This window comes from Tursiops truncatus, chromosome 11 (genome assembly GCF_011762595.2).
Source record: "Tursiops truncatus isolate mTurTru1 chromosome 11, mTurTru1.mat.Y, whole genome shotgun sequence".
In the NCBI taxonomy this organism is placed as follows: Eukaryota; Metazoa; Chordata; class Mammalia; order Artiodactyla; family Delphinidae; genus Tursiops; species Tursiops truncatus.
In genome coordinates, this window is record NC_047044.1 from 87,543,242 (window position 1) to 87,562,003 (window position 18,762).

An 18,762-nucleotide genomic window follows, 5' to 3' on the forward strand; every position below is an offset into this window, starting at 1 on the left:
GCTTTTGAGAATCATGTTGCTGCTCCCAGGTCATGCTGGCATTTGTAAAGCTCTGGAGGCTGCGAAGACCCTCTCTTGCCAATCCTTAGGGGACTAGTCATAAAATAGGGCTCAAGTTTCCTTTGCTTTAAGATCCCCAAAACTTATCTGGGAGTTCTGCTATCTCACAGTAGCTTGGTTCTAGGACAAGAGTGCTGGGTCCTGATTACCCCACCTCCCTGTGCCAAGGAGACCTGTAATAGTCAGGGGCCTTATCGAGGGAAAAGCCTTGCTCTTACTCCTTATGTTTTTTGCTAAACTGTTCCTATGCTGTGAGTCCTTACTAGTCTACAGAGGTTCCCCACCTTTCTAGGTTTATGGTGTCCTTAGTGTGTCAATAATTTTTTTCATGGCATCCGTAGGCTTAAACAAACAAACATATAAACAACAAGCAAACAAACAAATGAAATACTAAAATCCTAACAGTTCCATTTATTAAACGGTTAGGTCCAAACAACTTAATAGTAGCACTTTGTGCACTGTCTGACAGCTCAAAAATTTAAACATGTCACAATGGTCCTATAAATTCACCATAGCACTTAAAGAACTGTGGGCGTAGGTTACTGAAACACAAAATCCAAGAAGATTCCCTCTTTGATTTTATATGCCTCTGTATGCACAGGAGCTCAAAAAGGACTGTTTGATTGGCAGTAGTGAGCAGTGGGGTTGTGGCCGGGAAGCAAGACATAGTAGGAAGCAAATGCTATGAAAACAAATGGGCACCTCCTGCACTGTTGGTGGGATGTAAATTGATACAGCTACTGTGGAGAACAGTATGGTGGTTTCTCAAAAAACTAAAACTAGAGTTACCATATGATCCTGCAATCCCACTACTGGGCATATATCCAGAGAAAGCTATAATTTGAAAAGATACATGCATCCCAATGTTCATTGCAGCACTATTTACAATAGCCAAGGCATGGAAACAACCTAAATGTCCATTGACAGATGAATGGATAAAGAAGATGTGGTGTATGTGTGTGTGTGTGTGTGTATATAAAATGGAATACTATTCAGCCATAAAAAAGAATGAAATAATGCCATTTGCAGCAACATGGATGGATCTAGAGATTATCATATTAAATGAAGTAAGTCAGACAAAGACAAATATCATATATATCACTTATAAGTGGACTCTAAAAAAAAAGGATACTAATGAATTTATTTGCAAAACAGAAATAAACTCACAGACATAGAAAACTTATGGTTACCAAAGGGGCTAGCAGAGGGTGGGGGGGGAGATAAATTAGGAGTTTGGGATTAACATATACACACTACTATATAGAAAATAGGTAAACAACAAAGGTCTACTATATAGCACGGGAACTATACTCAATATCTTGTAATAACCTATAACGGAAAATAATCTGAAAAAGAATGTATACACACACATATATCTGAATCACTTTGCTGTACACTTGAAATGAACACAACACTATAAATTAACTATACTTCAATAAAAAACCAAATCAAACCAAACCAAATCGCAAATGGGTTCAATCAGGAAATAAAAGCCATGATAAGTAGTATTAGAACAAGAGATTTATTATAGAAAAGGGAAGGAGGGAATGAGAGAAGGGAGAATCACTAACCAATCTACTGTATGGGTGAAAAGTCAAGGACTGCAGGAAAAGCCAAGGAGGAAAGCACACAGATCACAAAGGATGAGCTCATAGAGAGGGGCTGTGGAAACCTGTTAGTCCTGTGGGTCCACAACCAAGTGTCTGGAGCCACTGTTGATAAGTCAGGACTGTAGAGGAGAAAGACGTCCACGTATATTGTGATGGTGGCTAGGGAGAGCTAGGAGAGCTGAACAAATAAAGAAAAGTTTTATTTAAGCAGAGCAGGAGGGGACAGCCTCCTCAGATATCTGAGCAAATAGCTCCAGAATCCACACTGGATCCTGGGGGCTGAAAAGTTTTACAGACAGAGTAATAAAACTATAAAAGCTCTCTTGAGAAGGATTACCTATCTTGCGATAATTTGCACCTCTTTTGTTGTCATTACCTGTAGTAAAGTAGTTATTAACGTCCTCAACAAGAATGATTGTTGCATCAGTTGCTAAGAATGAGAGAAATCAGAAAGTAAATGGTGTGAGGTGATTTCTGTTTCCAAGTGTATAAATACAAGAGGAAACCTTCAAACGCTCTGGTGGTCACACCAAAGGCAGTTGGTTACTAAATTGTCACATTTCCAGACAAACTGGGTCTATGAGTTCTATTTGAAACTGTCACAATTGTAAAAGCCAATGGGCATAGAAAGGACTTGCCATCCCATATAATTCAATTCTGACCTTAATTACATGGGGTGTGCTATAGCGTAAATACGAATTAAATATTCATCCCTTTAAGTCACTTTACTGGCAATAAAAGGCTGGTAATATGCTGGTCTAATGCTGTAATGAATTGTAATGATGATTTTTGGGTGGTTGAAAACCACAGAGTGCAGTTCTCAATGCATAAAATCCTGACAAATTTGAACGGGAGAAGACGTCCATTAGTCCATTAATGCTGGATGATAAATAATCACAAAATCCAATGGCATAAAACAGCAAGCATTTATTTCTTGGTTACCCGTTTGGTGTCATCTGGAGTTCAGCTGCTCCAAGCTTTAGCTGAGGGCTGGGTTTAGGTCTCTTACATGAGTGTTCATTATAAGACTGGGGTCAAAGGGGTAATGGCTATCCAGTGGAAATTTTTTCCAGGGCAATGAGGAGAGTAAAAGGGCAAGCCCAGCCACATAGGCACAGTTCAAGCCTTTACTCTTCTCATTGGTCAAAGCAAGTCACACGATCAAATCCAACATCAATGGGATACGGAAGCATATGGCTTGGATGGAAAGAGGAAGAGTGAATGTTTCCTTATCAGCAGTTTAACTTACCATAGGATGCTTTATATATTACTTTCATTCTTTCTCAAACTTTAAATTACTTAAGTTCAGATTCAGTTTTAAGTGATAAAAACCGCTAGATAATAGTAGCTTAAATATAGAATTTTTTTTCCTGTACCCATAAATGAAGTCCACAGGAAAGCAATCTAAAGCGACATGGTATCTTCATAATCTTCTGGAGCCCAGTGTCTTCTCTCTCTCTCTGTTCCTATTTCTACGCCACCTCCTGGTCCAAGATGCTGATCAAATTTCAGCCGTCAGGTCCACATTCCAGACGGCAAGATAGAGAATGGGATGAAGAAAGTCACATCTCCTGTCTTCCCAGAGGTTGCACACAATTCTTTTGCTTACATATTATTGGCCAGAAATTATTCACATAATTATACTAGCAAGGGAAGATGAAATTTTACACTTTATTTTTAAAACTTTCCAGGTGACCATGTTTCCTGTGAAAAATAATAGGTCTTATGAATGTTAATATACTATTAGGGAAAAACAGCTGTTTGTGTAAACAACTGGTCATGTTTGCCACAAAATTACAAAGAAACTTATTCTTACCTACTCAGACATAAAAAGAAACGAAACTGAGTTGTTTATAGTGAGGTGGATGGCCTTAGAGTCTGTCATACAGAGTGAAGTAAGTCAGAAAGAGAAAAACAAATACTGTATGCTAACACATATATATGGAATCTAAAAAAAAAGAAAAGGTTATGAAGAACCTAGGGGCAGGATGGGAATAAAGACGCAGACATACTGAAGAATGCACTTGAGGACACGGGGAGGGGGAAGGGTAAGCTGGGACAAAGTGAGAGAGTGGCATGGACATATATACACTAGCAAATGTAAAATCGATAGCTAGTGGGAAGCAGCCGCATAGCACAGTGAGATCAGCTCAGTGCTTTGTGACCACCTAGAGGGGTGGGATAGGGAGGGTGGGAAGGAGGGAGACACAAGAGGGAAGAGATATGGGGATACATGTATATATATAGCTGATTCACTTTGTTATAAAGCAGAAACTAACACACCATTGTAAAGCAATTATACTCCAATAAAGATGTTAAAAAAAAAGTTCTCAGCACTACCAAGCTTTTAAATCAGATAATTTCTTCTTCTAAATTTTTGCAACAAAAATATGATTGTTAACAGAAAAGACACCATAGATATCATTCCTTAAATTAAATTTCTGAATTATTTTTAGAAAAAATAAGAAAAAGGTGGAAGGAACCAGGTTTCTGCTAAGAAAAAGGTGGAAGGAACCAGGTTTCTAACATGCATGTTTGTTTTCAATGGAGTTTATTCTCAGTGGTACCTCTACTATCTTTCAGGTTCACCCCAAAAATGAATTCCAGCTAGAACCAAACTTTATCTTTTCCACCATAATATGTTAATTCCAGTATATGAATTCTTGAGAGATTTTGGAGGAGAGAACATTTCCTGTTATGAATGAATGGTTAAGATTTGAATTAGCCCACAGACATTGATGGAACACTGCTTTTTATCATGATCATTAGCCTGTAATCAAGGTCATCCAAGATCTGTTCCCAATGTACCTTTCTAGGTCTAGCTTACACAACTCTTTTTCATGTATCTTTAAAATTTATGACACGTTGCAAAATATGAAGTATTATATGACTTTCTCTGACAAACTAGATCTATTGTACCACTCAAATATATCCTATACCTTTTTTTCTCTATGTTTGAGCCATCTCAGTAGAGTGACTCCCATCATATCCACTCTAAACCTATTCCTTTACTTAAGACTTAAAACAAAAAATTTACTTCCTTACAAAACCCTTTCTAGAACCCCACAATCAGAAGTGACTTCTCTCTAGATCAAGTATAACTGTATATTATATTCATTCTTTCCTTTATTAATTTACAGTTGATTTTATTGAACACCTACTATGCATCTCTGTGAGGGACATTAAGAAAATAATATTTTCTTATGTACATACCACAACCTACCTCACATTTTACTTCTACTGCTCACCTTGCTTACCTTCACAAGGTTAAAAAAAAAGTTGAAAAAGTGTCTTATCATCTATACACACTTTTGACACCTAGTACTGGCTTACACTGCTAAATATTCAGCAAAAATGTTTGATGAGTGAATATTCTTGGTTTGTTTCATTTACTGCTTTCCCCCTATCTCTAGGGGAGGCAATACAGAAGAGGTATGTTACATTATGTTAACTGCTATAGAAAAATTCATTTAAAATCGAAGCACACTTTAAAAAATATATGTGTGTCGACCGAAAAAAAATGCATAACCTAAAAGTTGAGAATTATGCTTTATTTGGTGAACTTGTTGAGGACTTAAGCCTGGGAGGTAGCCTCTCAGATAGCTCTGAGGGACTGCTCCGAAGAGGTAAGGGATGAGCCCAGATATATAGAAGTTTTGCAAAAAACAAACCAGATATTGAACATCAAAAAATTTCTTCTAATTGAAGGAAAAACAAACAAATTAATGAATTTAGCACTTTTCTATGTATGGGAAGATGCAAGAGTCTGGGCTCATTGAAATCATTCTTTTGATACACACCTTTAACTATCTAGGGCCAGTATCCTATTTTTCTCCATCCTGAATCCCCTCAGGGTGCGCAGTCGGGGCGTGGGGGGCTGCAGTGGTTGATGGCTTGATGGTCACAACATCCTTTGTTTACTGATACGGCAGGTGACATTTTCCGTCCACATACGTGTATCTTCGTTACTGGAGTGGTGGGCATGGGGAAGAATCGACAAGATGCAAATCCAGTCTTTGTCTTATAAGAAATGCAAAGTGTTCCAATGTAAGATTGTGTGAATTTCAGGAAACTATGTATCAGGTGTCCAGTGTCCAGACTTGCAAAAACCACACAGATGAAAGCAAATTTCTGTCTAATCTTTATCTGCCTTCTGTGATTAAAAGACAGAAAGTGCAAACCATAAAGAAGTGATCTTCAGGCATTTCTGGGAATACTTGCATCCTGCTACAACCACTCAACACTAATATGATGTTTTCTGGCTCAGCAGCATTTTCCTTGTTTTCTATTTATTCAGGCCTCAGATCTGTGGAGTGGATCATAATTAGCAATCTGGTCATCCTTTCCCCAGGTCAGATTCAATTAGCCATATGTTACAGGCAGTAAACACTGTGGCTGTCAAACTTCAGCAATTACCAGGGGGAAAAAAACATGGTGCGGTCAAAATTGTGGACTTAAAAAAAGCTCTTGAAGTAGAAGCAAACTCGTAATTACAGAGCATTAATCAGAATTTTGTCTGGTCATTCATCAGTCATCTCCACGGACAAGCTCTGGAAATAGCAGCCTCTCATCCACGTGGGACCGAAGTGCGGAGCTCTTGGAGCAAAGGTATCAGAAAATGAAATGAGTAAATATGCAATTCTGTTTACTTTCTCCATTTCAACAATGAAGAAAAATCAATGGGCTTACAGAATATGGCAATTGTACTTTTAAATGAAGTCTCTTTAGAAGGCAGGGTTTTTTTTTTGTTTGTTTTTTTTTTGCCGTACGCGGGCCTCTCACTGTTGTGGCCTCTCCCGTTGCGGAGCACAGGCTCCGGACGCGCAGGCTCAGCGGCCATGGCTCACGGGCCCAGCCACTCAGCAGCATGTGGGATCTTCCCGGACCGGGGCACGAACCGGTGTCCCCTGCATCGGCAGGGGGACTCTCAACCAATGCGCTACCAGGGAAGCCCGAAGGCAGGGTGTTTGTTTGTTTGTTTGTTTTAACATATAAAGGCTGATTCCAAACAAGTGATGTACTCATTGTGGAAGGCTTTATTCTTAATTAGGGCTGTGATGGGTCAGCCCTGCAGTGGGAAAGCCTTAGCGCGGAGGGTCACCATTAAATTCATTCTACTCAAAAAAGGTGAGATTAAATTTCAGCATCTGACATTGAAAGCTGTGTGAATTCTGAAATTTTCTTCTGTTACACGCTGGTTTGTTAGAGAAAGGGGCTGGAAGTCCTAGGGGTAGATAACATTAAAAAAATAGTTAAAAGAAAATGAGAATAGAAATGTGAGTTTCTTGAGGAAACACATAATTAGGAAGGCTTGGTGAAGAAATCTACCGCTTAAAAAAAAAACCTATTAATTTTTGGCTACCCTACCCATTCATGGTCTTCTCCAAAGAAGAAGGAATAGAGTTACAATACAGCCACACTCTATTAAAAATAATATTTATTCAACAGCAGGTCTGCCTCCTGAGCTAATTCCTTCTTAGAAAAGGCCTATTATAAATCCCAGTAATTCTCCCATGAGCTCTACAAAGAGTGTTTCTTCGTGGTGGGTTTGAGTATTTTATCCACTATAATTTAAATGTCTCAAGGGATGTCACTCCAAATCATTTCCCTTGGGAGGTTGCTCTAGCCTGAAAAATACCTTCATTAAGAGATTTCTCTAGTATTTAACGTGGAATTTTTCTATTCTGTTTTATCTGGCATCAGAAATACATCCTTTTCTCCCCAGCCTTGACCACTGAACTTTATACAAGCAGCTAGTATGTTGGCATGAGAAGGGTGGTTCCCTTTTCTTCATAAAATAAGTGACTTTCAGATGTAGAGAACAAATGTATGGACACCAAGGGGGGAAAGCGGGGGGTGGGGGGGGATGAACTGGGAGATTGGGATTGACATGTATACATTGATGTGGATAAAATAGATAACTAATAAGAATCTGCTGTATAAAAAAAAACAAACCAAAAAAAGATAAAATAAAATAAGTGACTTTGAGTTCAACTGTACTGAGTACATGAAAATTCCTGTTTGAGTTCATCCACTCTAAGTATGTGTCTTTGTCTGTAGATACCAGTTTTGAGAATTTGGTCAAGGAAGAGTTGACCTTTGGTTAGAGGAAGATGAAGGCCAGCGGAGAGAAGTTTTAAATGTAAATTTTAATTTTCTCATACAAACAGAGTTTTTGTGTTTTTAAACACTGAAAGGTTAAACATTTTTTAAAAAATAAATTTATTTTTTTTTATTTATTTATTTTTGGCTGCATTGGGCCTTTGTTGCTGTGCGCAGGCTTTCTCTAGTTGCAGCGAGCTGGGGCTACTCTTCGTTGTGGTGCGTGGGCTTCTCATTGCAGTGGCTTCTTTTGTTGTGCAGCACGGGCTCTAGGCGTGCGGGCTTCAGCAGTTGTGGCATGCGGGCTGAGTAGCTGTGGCTCGCAGGCTCTAGAGCTCAGGCTCAGTAGTTGTGGTGCGCGGGCTTAGTTGAGAAGAGAAACTAGAGAAGAGAAAACCCACACACCACAACTAGAGAGAAGCCCGCACGCCACAATGAAGAGCCCGACGAAAGATCCTGCATGCCTCAATGGCAATCCTGCGTGCCGCGACTAAGACCCGACACAGCCAAAAATAAATAAAATAAACAAACAAAACAAAACAAAACACCAAAAAAACCCTGCACAAAACAAAAAACAAAAAAACTGGGGGAGTATCCTGCTAGGGAGTCAAGGCACAGATTTCCGACCCCTTTACAAACTTCTACCAAAAATCTTTAGCTTTAAACACTTCTACTTTAATTTTAATAACTTAGTTGGAGTGACAAGGGGGGCGACGGTTGTGAAAGCCAATATATTAAAAGACTGTCGAGGAAGGCCTAGGAGCTCTGTGGTACAGGATAATTCAGTCAGCTCCATAGGGGTGGGGATCTTTATACCTGGCTCCCTCGTTTTTTTCCATGTGTGTGTACATTGACAGTTCTATGAGAAGCAGAGCACTCCAACAGAGGTCCTAGAGGGTCCATAGATGGAATAGTGCAAGAGAATATATATATATATTTTTAACAAAGAGAGTTAAATTAAAGCTTACATATGGTTTGAAATGGTTGCTGTTCTTTCTCTCTGACAACCTTACAATTCGCCTTTTGTAAAAAGAAAACTCTAAAGTCCTTCATTTAAATCAGTGACATGATGGCTTTAGTAAGGATTGTTGTGTTGGGCTGTAATGTAAGATTATTCAAGGCACAATAAAAAAGACCAGGGCTGAATTTAACAGGACATTGGCTGCAAGTAGCAGTATCACTGGACACCACCCACTGGTTCATGCTGAACGTTTCCTTAAGCTTTTAAATGTTGAATTTAAAACACATATGAGGATTCATTGCAGCACTATTTACAATAGCCAAGACATGGAAGCAACCTAAGTGTCCATCAACAGATGAATGGATAAAGAAGATGTGGCACACATATACAATGGAATATTACTCAGCCATAATAAAGAATGAAATAATGCCATTTGCAGCAACATGGATGGACCTACAGATTAGCATACTAGATGAAGTAAGCCAAACGAGAAAGACAAATATCATATGGTATCAGTTATATGTGGAATTAAAAAAAAAAGGATACAAATGAACTTATATACAAAACAAAAATAGATGCACAGACATAGAAAACAAACTTATGGTTACCAAAGGGGGAAGTAGGTGGAAGGATAAATTAGGAGTTTGGGATTAACATATACACATTACTATTTATAAAACAGATAACCTTGTGCTACGGTATAGCACAAGGAACTATACTCAATATTTTGTAATGACCTAGAAGGGAAAAGAATCTGAAAAAGAATATATGTATATATATAACGGAATCACTTTCCTGTACACCTGAAACTAATATAACACTGTAAATCAACTATACTTCAATATAAAAAATTTTAAAAAAATACAAGGAGATCCTGTCATATACAACATGGACAGAACTTGAAGGCATTATGCTAAGTGAAATAAGTCAGATAGAGAAAGGCAAATACTGTATGATATCACTCATATGTGGAATCTTAAAAAAAAGCTGAACTCATAGATCCAGAGGACAGATTGATGGTCCCAGAGGTTGGGGGAGGGTGTGGCAAAATAGGTGAAGGTGGTCAAAAGGTACAAGCTTTCAGTTTTAAGATAAATAAGTCCTGCGGATATATAGTATGGCAACTATACTTAACAATATGTATTGTATATTTGAAAGTTGCTAAGAGAGTAGATCTTAAAAGTTCTCATCACAGGACTTCCCTGGTGGCCCAGTGGCTAAGACTCTGCGCTCCCAAGGGAACTAGATCCCACGTGCTGCAACTAAGAGTTAGCATGCTGCAACTAAAGATAATGCACGTGTCATACTGCAACTAAGACCCAGTGCAGCCAAATAAATAAAGAAATATTAAAAAGAAAAAGCTCTCCCTCATTGTTTGAGGTGAGGGATGTTAACTAAACTTATTGTGGCAATCATCTTGCAATATATACATGTATCAATCAAATCATTATGTTGTACACCTAAAATGAATACAATATTATATGAATTATATCTCAGTTAAAAATGCTATTATTGGGCTTCCCTGGTGGTGCAGTGGTTGAGAATCTGCCTGCTAATGCAGGGGACACGGGTTCGAGCCCTGGTCTGGGAGGAGCCCACATGCCGCGGAGCAACTAGGCCCGTGAGCCACAACTACTGAGCCTGCTGCGCGTCTGGAGCCTGTGCTCCGCAACAAGAGAGGCCGCGATAGTGAGAGGCCCGTGCACCGTTATGAAGAGTGGCCCTCGTTTGCCACAACTAGAGAAAGCCCTAGCACAGAAACGAAGACCCAACACAGCAAAACTAAATAATAAATTACTAAACTCCTACTCCCAACATATTAAAAAAAACCTCCTATTATTATTAAATTAATATTAATTATTTCATTATTATTAAATTGAATAAATTTCAAAAGATACAGTTTGAAAAAAGCATATATAAAAGCATATATAAAATATATGGGGCTTCCCTGGTGGCGCAGCGGTTGAGAGTCCAGCTGCCGATGCAGGGGACACGGGTTCGTGCCCCGGTCCGGGAAGATCCCACATGCCACGAAGCGGCTGGGCCCGTAAGCCATGGCCGCTGACCCTGCGCGTCCGGAGCCTGTGCTCCGCAACGGGAGAGGCCACAACAGTGAGAGCCCCGCGTACCGCAAAAAAAAAAAAAAAAAATATATATATATATATATATATATATATGAAAAAAAATGTGTGCCCTAATGATTTATCACAAAGCAAACCCTCATGTAAACACCACTCAGATCAAGAAACAATCTTGCCGACACTTCCAAAGCCTCTCTCATGTCCCCTTCATCTCCTCCTGGCAATTACGGTAATCACTTCCTCGCTTGCTTTACAGTTCCAGTGTATCCCCAAACTCTGTAGCTCTGTTTTGAATTTTATAGTAAATGGAATCCTACAGTATAACTGCTTTCATGACCGGCTTTTTCCTGCTCAAGATATTTGTGAAATTTACCCAGGATCTGATTGTAGCTGTAGTTGGATCATTTCCACTCTTTTATAGTCTTCAATTGTATATATCTAAAACTTATTTATATATTTTACACTTAGTGTGCATTTGGGTATTTCCAGTGTGAGCCCCCCAAAATAGTACTGTTAAGAACACTATTCTACTGTCTATTGGTGCACATGTACACACATTTCTGTTTTCTCTCTTCCTAGGAGTGGAAATGCTGGGTCCTAGGGTGTGCTCGTAGTCAGCTCTGCTGCTACTGCCAATCCCTTTTCTAAGGGGGCTGTACTAATACACTTGTCAAGCAGCAGTGAATGAGGGTTCCTGCTGCTCTCTACTTGCCTCAATGATTAGTATCATCAGTCTTTTGAATTTTAGCTGTTTTGATAGGTTTTCTAGTTAAAGGAAAATTTTCTCTACTCACAACTCCTCTGACACCAAATGTATGGCTTTTTCAAACCAAGAAATTCTCTGTGGATACCCACTGGATGTTATACAATTTAATTCAATTCTGACACTACTACCTGGATTTAGTACAGACCCTACAGCTTAAGGGCTCAGTCCCACAACACTGCCCCCACTTCGGATGCTAACTGCAAGTAGAAGGTCCCAGGTTATCCATACTTCTGTCTTACTTGGCTAAAAATTGGGGGTTCCAACAACCCCCCTGATCAGGTTTGGTAATTTGCTATAGTGGCTCACAGAACCTAGGCAAACACTTTATTTACTATTACCAGTTCATTATAAAGGATGTTATAAAGGATACAATGAACAGCCAGATGAAGAGGTACGTAGGGCAAGGTGTGGGAAAGGGGTGTGGACCTTCCATGTCCTCTCTGGGTGTGCCACCTTCTCAGCACCGTCATTTGTTCACCAACCTGGGAGCTCTCTGAACCCTTCTGTTTAGGGTTTTTTTGTTTTGTTTTGTGTTTTTTGAGAGCTTAAACAAGCTTTATTTGGGAACGCTCCCGGGCGAGGTTTACTGGTCCGAGAGAAAGGGGCCAGAGAAGTCGCCTGTTTAGGGTTTTTAATGGAAGTTTATTACATAGGCATCACTGATTAAATTACTGGCCATTGGTGATTAATTCAAACTCCAGTCTCTCTCCCCTCCCTGGAGGTCGGCAGAGGTGGGACTGAAATTTCTAAGTTTCTAATCATGCCTTGGTCTTTCTGGGGACTAGCTCCCATCATGAAGCTATCCAGGGACCCCAGTGACAGTCTTCTCATTAGCATGTGATAAAATGCTCCTATCACTCTGGAGATTCCAAGGGTCTTAGAAACTCTTGTGTCAGGAACCAGGGACTTAGTCCAAATATTGTAACAAAAAATGCTCCTGTTATTCCTATTATTCAGGAAATTACAAGGGTTTTAGGAACTCTGTGTCAGGAACTGAGGGCAGAGACCAAATATATATTTCTTATCACAGTAGTGTTATCTCACTTAGTGTTAGTTTACGTTTCCCCTGAGTTGAGTTCCTTTCACATGTTCATACATTCATTGGCTATTGGCTCTCATATTCTGTGAAGTTGCTGTTCAAATCTCTTGCCCATTTTCCTTTTTGGTTGCCAGATTTTATTACTGTTGTTGTTGTTGATCGCAGGATTGTTTAGGTGATTCAAAATATTGTCCCTCACTCTGTGGCTTACTTTGTACTTTCTTATTGGTGTCTTGATGAACTTAATACAGTAAAATTTATAAATCTTTCCTTTACGCTTTTGGTGTCTTGTTTATAAAGTATTTTCCTACTGTAGGTCATGAAAATATTCTCCTATCTTATCTTCTAGAAGCTTCAGCGTTCTGTATTTCACATTTAAGCTTGCAGTCCATCTGGAGCTGTTTTTTCTGAATCATATGTAATTGAGTTCAAGGTCCATTTTCACCTGCCCCCATGCCCAGCAACCCCCTATTGGGATAGCCAATATTCTCAACATTTATTGTAAAGTTATGCTTTGCCTAAGGTTCGGAAGTGTCATCTTAGTCATTCAGGAATCTATATATGTACAGTCTTGATTTTATCCCATTATTTTATTTGTCTATCCTTTCATTAATATGATATTGTCTCAATTACTGTCACATCAGGGAAATTATCAATGTCTTGTAGCGTAAGTTCTCGCACCATGAACTTCTTCAAGACTACCCTCACTATTCTTAGTCCATTGCCTTTCCATTGATTTCCATTTTGGAATCAGGCTAGTCCACTGCATTTTAATATATTTTCTAGAATCAGCTTGCGAATTCCATAACAACAACAACAAAACAAATACACACACATAAACATCAACATACACTTAATATGATAAATACACACATAAACCAAATTTAAAAACTGATTGGGGTTTTACTCCGATAGCCCTGAATCTATAGAATTGTTTGAAGAAAATTGACATCGTTATATTAGCAAATCTTTATACTCATTGACATGGTATGTCTCTCCATTTAATTTGGTCTTCTTTAATGTCTCATGGTAATGTTTTACAGATTTCTGTAGTTTTTTTTTTTTGTTTGTTTATTTGTTTTTGCTTTTCCAACTGTATTTAGAAAAACAAATCCAGGTCCCAGTGCCCCCATGCCCTCCCCCACCCCAGCCATAATTTAAATAACTTAGAGACAGAGTTGGGGCCGGGGTGGGCGGGTGGGGGGGGTGGGGGAGTGGGTGGGACAGAGAGGGGGGAGGCGTGTGCTTCTTGGTTATGGGACCCTTGCCCCCTCCCAGGCCCCCAGGGGCCATGGGGTTGGCAGTGGAGGCCTCAGCCAGCCTGTGCCCGGAGGGATCTCTGTGAGCTGTACTACTTCTCCTAATTCTCCAAGAGCAGGAGGCCAGCCTCCTTGCCGAGGGTGGACTCTGGGTCAGGGTGGATTGGCAGGCCCTCAATGGTCAGCAGCACATGCCGGATGCCCAGCTGGTGTCCAGTTCCTCTTGAGCATGTTGACGCAGGTCTCACCGTTGGCGTCCACCTTCGGATGGAAGATCTTGGTCAACGAGTACCCTTGGGTGGGGAGGCAGGACGGTCCTTCCCCAACAGGAGTTTCATATGGAATAGGCCTCCAGCGCCGGGGTCCGCTTGGGGTTCTCGATGGTGACTTGCAGGTCTGTGAGGTCCTCCTCGTTGGAAAAGACCTTGATGCCGTCAGGTGGGTCAGCTGTCAGCGTCATCACCTCCTGTACACCAAATGGATGATGGAGGATGGGGGCAGGTTCCCCACCTTGGAGTTCATGACTGCCACTGGCAAGGGAAGGGTCTCCTGGCCCCCTTCCTGAGCTGGGGGCGGTCCCCAATTGCTGCCACTGCGGCCCCAGCTCCCCTCCCCCCTGCCTCAACCCCCATGCACTGCACCTGCAGCTCCTCCTGCCCCAGGTGCTGGTCTTTTTTTTAAAATTTTTTTTCCATTTCAAAAGAAATCTATTTATGATTTTTTTATTACACATAGAGGCTTTGGTCATCTGGACCAAAAAAATTATTTTTTAAAAAAGGTTTTTTAGGTCTTTGTTTTTCAAGGCAAATGACCACTTAGTAGATGTTTGGTTTTGTCCTCAAATCCCAGTCAGGTCTACTACCCTGATGAACTAGAAAGGACTTTGTGGGCCCTCATGATGCCTTCTCTGTTCTCCAGCCTCTCAAAGCTCTTTGTAGATCATCTCTTTGATGTGATACTCTGAAACCCCTGTAATCTGGGGGGGTATTAGTTGGTCAAGTGTACTCCCATCATTCCCTATTCCAGCTTCCTTGTCATTCAGGGTCACCTGTCAGGTTACACAATATACACAGGACAATCTGCCACAAAACACAGCTCTCTTTTGCCTCACAGAAGAATTAAAGTTCCAAAATATATGCAGACCCATCTTCCATCTCCAACCATCCTCTGGTTCTTTCCAGTCTTTCCAAAGCAGTCTCACCCCTACATTCTTGTTTTTTTAAAAAATATATTTATTTACTTATTTGGCTGCACTCGGTCTTAGTCACAGCATGCAGGCTCTTCATTGCAGCGCACGGGCTTCTCTTTAGTTGTGGCACACTGGCTCCAGAGCTCTCAGGTTCAGTAGTTGTGGCACACGGGCTCTCTAGTTGTGGCCTGTGGGCTCTAGAGCATGCAGGCTTAGCTGCCCCGAGGCATGTGGGATCTTAGTTCCCCACCCAGGGATCACACCCATGTCCCATGCATTGGAAGGGGGATTCTTAACCACTGGACCACCAGGGAAGTTCCTCACCCCTATATTCTTGATCAGCTGCATCCAAGTGGTGCCTTCTACTGCACCTCTAAAGTGGGGAGATTCTGACCCCAAGTCTTCAAATGTTCCAAGGTTCCAGAAAACAATGCTGTCACATGGGTAACAGCAAGTGTTGGGCCTTGCCCAACATTTAAAAAACACAGCAAAGGAACAAAATAAACCCGACCACTAAAACAACTTTTGATTTAGCCCCATATCCCTTATTTGAGTATTTCTCAAACAAAACTTGTTTTTCAAGAACCAAATATATTTGACAATCTAAACCTCTATGGAGGTCACCAACCACTGACCCTAAGGGAGATTATTACATGGGGGTTAAAAAACATACAAAACAAAACAAAACAGAGAAAATGACAAGCTGTTTTAGTTTCCCCGAGATGTCGGCCCATTCTTATCAGTTGACCAGAGTCCATTAGCAGTGAACTGGAGACCCTCGTTCAGGACGCTTCACTTTTCTCCATCCACCAGACCAGCTCAACCAACATCTCTGCCACCTTTTCAATCTCCTTGGCCTTCTCGCACAATTCTGATACTCTGTTGTCAGCCTCCCCACCGGGACGTCCATTCAAGGTGCCGTCCTCCGAGGCCTCCACCTGTGTTTTTATCCGGATGAGCAGAAGGTCCATCTCCCACAGTTTGCCCCTGGTCCTCAGACACATGCTCCCGGCTTTTCGGGTGAGCTCCGTGATGTCCTCCAGCATCTGGTTGATACCCGGGAGCAGGAACTGCTCCAAATCCACCTCCGGCTCCAGCGTGTCCACCTCCTCCAGAGCTTCCACCTCGCCCAGGTCCAAGGGCCAGATTTTTCCTGCCACTGCTTCAGACCCACAGTCCCCTGGAGATGGCTGATCAACAGTTACTGCTCCAGTCGAAGTGAACCACACTCCTGGTCAACAGTATTCTGGAATTATCTTCTAAAAATTTATCTTTACGCCTCTCACTTCCCAACTGCTCTGGGAAGAAACGCCTCGCACGCAAACAGCGGAGCCTTCAATTCGCGGGTCTTTGCTGCCCTTTCATGACACTGCTGGTCCTGTGTATCTTGTGTTAGATTTGATATTTGGTAATTGGATGTTTTCAGTTTTGTTATAAATGGTACCGTTTAAAAATCTTATTTTCTAGCTGTTTATTCCTGATATAAAGAAATGTGTTTGTGTGTATCTGAAGCTTCTAGAAGATAATAGGAGACATGCCTTCATGACCTGGGATAGGAGAAGAAATGCGTTTGTGTATTTTAAATAGCAACTGTGTTGAACTCTCTTGTTAATGCTAAATACCTGTAATTCTTTTGGAATTTCTTTCTTACCCCCGCTAGCTTTACTGAAATATAATTGACATAAAACATTGTGTAAATTTAAGGTGTACAAATGTGATGATTTTCTATATATATATAATATATAAATATATATAAATGACTAGCACAATAAGGTTAGTTAACATAACCATTACCTCACATAGTTACAATCTTTGTGTTGTGTTGAGAACTCTTAAGATCGACTCTCTTAGCTGCTCTCAAATATGCAGTACAATCTTATTAACTGAAGTGACCATGTAGATTATAATCTCAGAATTTATTCATCTTATAAATGACCACCTTCACTCATCCCTCACCCTACCCCTTGGCAACCACCAATCTATTATGTTTCTATGAATTTGGTTTTTCTAGATTCCATATGTAAGTGAGATCATACAGTATTTGTCTTTCTCTGCCTGACTTAGTTTACTTAGCATAATGCCTTCAGGGTTCATACATATTGTTGCAAGTGGCAGGATTTTCTTCTTTTTTATGACCGAATTATATATCTATCTCACGTTTTTTAATTTATTCATACTTTCATGGACACCTAGGTTGTTTCCATGTCTTGGCTATTGCAAATAATGCTTTAATGAAATAGGGGGTGAAGATATCTCTTTATTTTAATATTATTTACATTATTTATTTAATTGAATTATAATTAACATACAATATTATATTAGTTTCAGGTAAAATAGATAACTAATAAGAACCTACTGTATAGCACAGGGAACTCAATACTCTGCAGGTATTTCTTTGAGACAGTGATTTAATTTCCTTCAGATATATACTCAGAAGTAGAATTTGCTAGATCATATGGTAGTTCTATTTGTGTGTGTGTGTGTGTGTGTGTGTGTGTGTATGTTTATGTGTGTGGAACCTCCATACTGTTTTCCACAGTGGCTGTACCATTTTACATTCCTTCTTCAGAATTTCTATGAACATATACACACATATCATCTGTGAATAATGAAAGTATTATTTCTTCCTCTCCAATCTCTTCCTCCTTCTCCAATTTTCTTTCTCTCTTTTTCCTTCTCTCTCTCTCTCTCTTTTTTCTGTAATAGCTATGCTCCCTTTCTGTACTGTCTGGAACCTTCAGTTCATTATTAAATGGGAGTGGTGATAGCAGACATACTTGTCTTGTTCCAGGTAAGAGAGCTTTCACCGTTTCATCACTAAGCTTAATGCTTGCTGTGTATTATCTTGTTGATACTGTTTTTGAAATAAAGAAATTACCTTCTCTTTCTAGTTTGCTAAGAATCTTTATTATAAATAGTGAATTTTATCACAATATTTTCTCCATTTATTAAGATAGTCATATGATTTTTCTCTTATTCCATTAATGTGATAAATTATATTGCTTGATTTTTAACTGTTCAATCAATTTTGTATTCCTGAAATAAACCCAAATTTTAATATTTTGCTAAATTTTATTTGTTAATATTTTATTTGGATTTTTTTCAATCTGTTCTGGGTGACATTGGCTTGGAATTTTTCTTTCTCAGGATGTTTTTGTCATGTTTTGATATCAAGGTTATTAAGCTCCCTCAAATATGATGGGAAATAGTCCCTCGTTTACTGTTCTCTAGAAAAGTCTGTTTAAGTGTTTGGTAGAATTCACCAGCAAAGCCATCTGGACCTGTTGTTATTCTCTGTGGAAAGGAATTACATTAACAATCTAGTTTCTTTGATAGTTGTAAAACAACTTAGGCTTTCTATTCTTCTGTTTATTTGGTAACTTGTGTTTTTGTCCATGTCATCTGAATTTTTAAGTTTATTGGCATGAAGCTTTTCATAATATCCTTTTATGATCATTTTAATGTCTGTATGATCTAGTGCAGGAGTCAGCAAAATGAAAACTCTCTGGCCAAATCTGACCCATGGCCTGTTTTTGTTTGGCTCAGCAAGCTAAGAATAATTTTTACATTTTTAAATGTTGTTAAAAACAAAATGAAACAAAACAGAACAAAACAAAACAACAAGCATACACACAAGAATATGTGACAGAGTCCTTAAGCCCTGTTCTTACCTTTATATTCCCTTCATTTTATTT

The 18,762-nt window shown here is 39.7% G+C and overlaps 1 protein-coding gene and 1 pseudogene across 1 annotated transcript in view; both read right to left on the reverse strand.

Moving 5' to 3' along the window:
* Positions 1–1,873: 1,873 nt before the first annotated feature.
* On the reverse strand, positions 1,874–14,400 carry LOC101335888 (ubiquitin-conjugating enzyme E2 S pseudogene; annotated as a pseudogene).
* Positions 14,401–15,849: 1,449 nt separating this feature from the next.
* The window catches only part of LOC101335605 (MORF4 family-associated protein 1-like), a 50,353-nt gene continuing 47,440 nt past the window's right edge, over positions 15,850–18,762 (reverse strand). The window contains exon 2 of the mRNA XM_033867316.1: positions 15,850–16,298. Within this exon, the coding sequence (XP_033723207.1) occupies positions 15,850–16,298 (449 nt within the window). The remainder of the gene's footprint in view (positions 16,299–18,762) is intronic.